This window comes from Neomonachus schauinslandi, chromosome 7 (assembly GCF_002201575.2).
Source record: "Neomonachus schauinslandi chromosome 7, ASM220157v2, whole genome shotgun sequence".
Lineage (NCBI taxonomy): Eukaryota > Metazoa > Chordata > Mammalia > Carnivora > Phocidae > Neomonachus > Neomonachus schauinslandi.
This window is the reverse complement of record NC_058409.1, coordinates 50,174,006-50,178,192: the sequence shown is the minus strand read 5'-3', so window position 1 is coordinate 50,178,192 and position 4,187 is coordinate 50,174,006. Positions and strand designations below refer to the sequence as shown.

The following is a 4,187-nucleotide window of genomic DNA, read 5'->3' as shown; positions in this document are numbered from 1 at the left end:
GGTCATGATCCTGGAGTCCCGGGATCAAGTCCCGCATCGGGCTCCCTACTCAGCAGGGAGTCTGCTTCTCCCTCTGACCCTCTTCCCTCTCATGCTCTCTGTCTCTCATTCTCTCTCTCACAAATAAATAAAATCTTAAAAAAAAAAAAAAAAAAAGAATTTGGACAGGCAAATTTTAGTGTAGTTATATGATGGAATTTAATTATCAATGATCATATATAAACCACATCTACATGTATCCATGTAGAAGATTTCAGAAATAACGCGGATTCAGAAAAACAAACTGCAAAAGAATATTTACATATGGGGGGGGTGGGGAGGCAGGCAGGCAGGCGGGCGGGCGGGCGGGCAGGCGGGCAGGCAGCCAGCCATTGAAAGAAATAACCTAGAAGGCCACCAATAGAGGACTGGTTAAATAAATGGGGAAACATAAATTGAGTATGATCTTTTTAAAAAGATGAGGCAGAGATCAATGATTTTTTTTATAAATTTCAAAAGAAATGAAATTTTACACTTACCTCTAAACATACTTTAAAAGTCTAAGATACAATAGGTGAGAGAATATTGAATATTCATTTTTTGTAAAATTAAACATAAATGTTAGTAAATGAACAAGTGTAATACTTTATAGCAGAAAGACTAGATAATGTCTAAAATGAGGTAGGGGCAAGCACTCAAGAAATAACGATATAAGCACATTATTTAATGAAATAGAAGTAAATACCAGAGGAAAACTATAGGAGTTGTGATTGCTCTAAGGAGTGAAAAACTGGGCTGGAGGAACCAAGCACCTTAAAAAGCCTGGGCCTTTTAACTGATTTTTAAAACCACAAAGCAGCATTATTTGAAATAAAAATTAAATGTAAAAGAAGATTCCATTGTGAGTAACCTTCAAGGGGTAAAAGTCTATCAAAGAGAAACAGGAGGGGCACCTGCATGGCTCAGTGGGTTAAGCGTCTGCCTTGGGCTCAGGTCATGATCTCTGGGTGCTGGGATGGGCCAGAGTAGGGCTTCCTGCTCAGCAGGGAGGCTTCTCCCTCTGCCCCTCCCCCCACTCTCAAATAAAAATCTTAAAAAAAAAAAAAAGAGAAAGGATGGATTCTAAATCCTAACTTATGTTTAAAAAAAAAGCAACCCCCCCCCCCCCCAACAAAACAAATCCCACTAGGACTTTCAAACAACTACATTAACTCAGTATGCCAACAATGAAGATTATATCAGTCGGGTTAATACGTTTTTTTTAGATTAATACTTTTTTTTTTTTAAGATTTTATTTATTTATTTGAGACAGAGAGAATGAGAGAGCCAGAGAGCACATGAGAGGGGGGAGGGTCAGACGGAGAAGCAGGCTCCCTGCCGAGCAGGGAGCCCGATGCGGGACTCGATCCCAGGACTCCAGGATCATGACCTGAGCCGAAGGCAGTTGCTTAACCAACTGAGCCACCCAGGCGCCCAGGTTAATACATTTTTAATGAATGTCTACAAATGTACTGGACAGGATCCTAAGTATAATTTGAGTGGAAGTAAATAGACAATAAGCTCACAGATAAGAGGATTTCAGATTTTGATAAATGTTATGAAGATAATGGAGAAATATGGCAAGGAACACTAGGGAAGTAGGGAGGCACACCTATTTTAACTAGAGTGACCACTGAAGGCCTCTATGTGGGGGAGACATTTGAGTGAAATCTAAAACTTGCCAAGTTTTAGAGAAAAATATACTAGCCAGAAGGCAGGCAAATCCAACGATCCTGGGAATGCACTGAATTTAATGTGTTCAAAGGACAGAAAGGTCAGTGTGACCAGAACATAATGAACCACGGGTAGAATAAAAAAGGTAACTTTAGAAAGGGTCAGAATAGGTAAGAATTTTTACACAGGAGTAGCTACAATGCTGGATTATAGAATTTAAGTTGGAAAACAGAGATGACAGAAATCAGAAAAAGTAAAAAGATAACAACAGCAGGAATAATTGTGGAGAGGGTGACAGGGAGTGGGTGTAAGTGAATCAGGGGACTAGGCTTCAAAGGAGTTAGGAATTTTGAAGGAGAAATAAATTCAAACAGCAACAGGAACAATAAGGAGGTGAGGACACCTGGGTGGCCCAGAGTCCTGGGATCCAGCCCCATGTGGGGGCTCCCTGCTTTAGCGGGGAGCCTGCTTCTCTCCCTACTTGTGCAGTGCGCGCTCTCGGACAAATAAAATGAGGAGGTGGAGGTCACCTACCCCACCAAGAGACCTTGAGATATGACAAAAACCTCTCTTTGAGAGGATTACTGATTTCAGTAGCATGGGAAAGAACAAGCAACCTGGCAGCAAAACACCTGGATTTAAATCCTAGTTTTAGTATTAGTATCTGTGTCATTTTGACAAGTTACTCAATCTCTCTTGGTCTAAGGTACCTCAAGTGTAAAATAAGGATACTTCCCCTACTTCACATGGCTATATTGAAGGCTAAGTGAAAAGAATGTAAGTGAAAGTGCCTGACATGTAGAAAATTAGCTACATATGACCCAAGTTTCTTTAATGAATGCAAGTAAAAAAGCTACTAAAAAGGCACATCAGTGTTAATGCTCACGAAAGCCTTTCATGGAAAATCTGTACACAGAAAACACAGATGATACACATGAGGGATGCAGATGTGGAAGAAACCGTGACCTGGGAATATCACGGCACTAAACAGTTCTGAGGACCCAACAGATGGGTACTTGGTCCCCTTGCCTACGTCTGAGTTTATAAAGCAAAGGTAATATATAGCTTCCTCTTCATTTCAATTCCAATTAATGGGACAACAACAAAACTAGTTCAACCCGAGTTCCATCCTGAACACAAGCACTAATAAATTGTTTTCTCTGAAAACGACATAAATATCTCATTAGCAGAGCACTGTTGAGAGTTGTAAAAAGCCCAGGCATCAGCTCATACATACAAACATGTTCAGAGACTCAAGGAAAAATAACAGTAACTCACTTTCTTAATGGCGACAATTTGGTTGGTGTTCTTGTCTCTGGCCTTGTAAACCGTGGCAAACTAGAGAGAAAAACAGAAATAATCTAAGTTTGTGGGAGCTTTTTGTTTGTGTTTGCCTTTTTACTTATTTAGTTTGGAGAAGCAAAGAGCCCGGGATTCCTGGATCGGATTCGTGGCGGCGTGGAACGTGGTGAGGCAGGCCACTTCCCGTTCCAGTCTATCCTTCAGAAAGGACAGGGCCCCGAGAGGCCTGGGTGGCTCAGTCCTTAAGCGTCTGCCTTCGGCCCAGGTCATGATCCCGGGATTTTGGGATCGAGCCCCGCATCGGGCTCCCTGCTCCGAGGGAAGCCTGCCTCTCCCTCTCCCACTCCCCCTGCTTGTGTTCCCTCTCTCGCTGTCTCTGTCAAATAAATAAATAAAATCTTAAAAAAAAAAAAGGACAGGGCCGCTTAGGGGTTCCCCTCGAGGGTACACACAAGGGGCAGCAGGTGCGTCTGGGCAGCCTCGCCCAAAAAGGAGTAGCCAGGTCAGTCCTCTCAATTGGACCAGAAAATCTGTGAGGGTGTGAGGCGGCTCCGCGTTCTCTGTTCAGAGACCTCCGAATCCCGCCGAGAGCCTCACCTGTCCCTCCCCGAGGAAGTCCAGTTTTTCATAACGCTTTGCTCGCGACTTCACGTCCACCGCCATCCGTCCCACGGAACTCGACTCCAACAGAAAGGGTCAAGCTTCCGAGACACCAGGAATTTAAAGCTACCTTAAAGCCTCCAACAGCCACTTCCGTTGAGTGGGCGCCGACGCTTTATTAGCTCCGCCCCGACTTCCGGTTTGGGCTTGGGCGCTGCTAAATAAGTCCGGCTAGAGCCCGCCCTACGGAAGCTGAGCGAGGCAGGGTTCGTTGGCTTTTCTGCGCAGTCCCCTCCTTGTCACTCCGTAGCCTGTTGGTGCCGGAAGCGGAGTGTTTTCGCAGGTGACTCTGTCACCCTGTTACCGTTTTAACTTCGATATTCCCTTCACTACCGGGGACAGGTCAGCGTTCTGATATGATATTCTGAGTTCGGGATTTAATGGGTGGGTATGAGTGTGGAAGGCTTGACCTTATCCCTGATCTCGCTTTCTGGTTCTTGCTCAAGGGCGTCCGTCGCCACGGTTGCTATGGACGCTTAGCGTCGCAATCTCAGGTTACTTGGAAGAGAGCCCAGTTGTTAAGGGCTGGTCTA

At 44.4% G+C, this 4,187-nt stretch overlaps 1 protein-coding gene across 5 annotated transcripts in view; it reads right to left on the bottom strand.

Moving 5' to 3' along the window:
- The window catches only part of CDK7 (cyclin dependent kinase 7), a 46,907-nt gene extending 43,145 nt beyond the window's left edge, over positions 1 to 3,762 (bottom strand). For 3 of the 5 annotated variants that reach the window (XM_021702190.2, XM_021702181.2, XM_044916879.1), the window contains exons 1-2: positions 3,592 to 3,733; positions 2,971 to 3,030 (exon numbers count right to left, since the gene is read on the bottom strand). In XM_021702190.2, coding sequence (XP_021557865.1) covers positions 2,971 to 3,030; positions 3,592 to 3,657 — 126 coding nt within the window. In that variant the 5' untranslated portion in view covers positions 3,658 to 3,733. Of the gene's footprint in view, positions 1 to 2,970; positions 3,031 to 3,591 lie in introns of all 5 variants that reach the window. The other 2 variants (XM_021702172.1, XM_021702198.2) reach the window with 2 other exon arrangements.
- Positions 3,763 to 4,187: the final 425 nt, after the last annotated feature.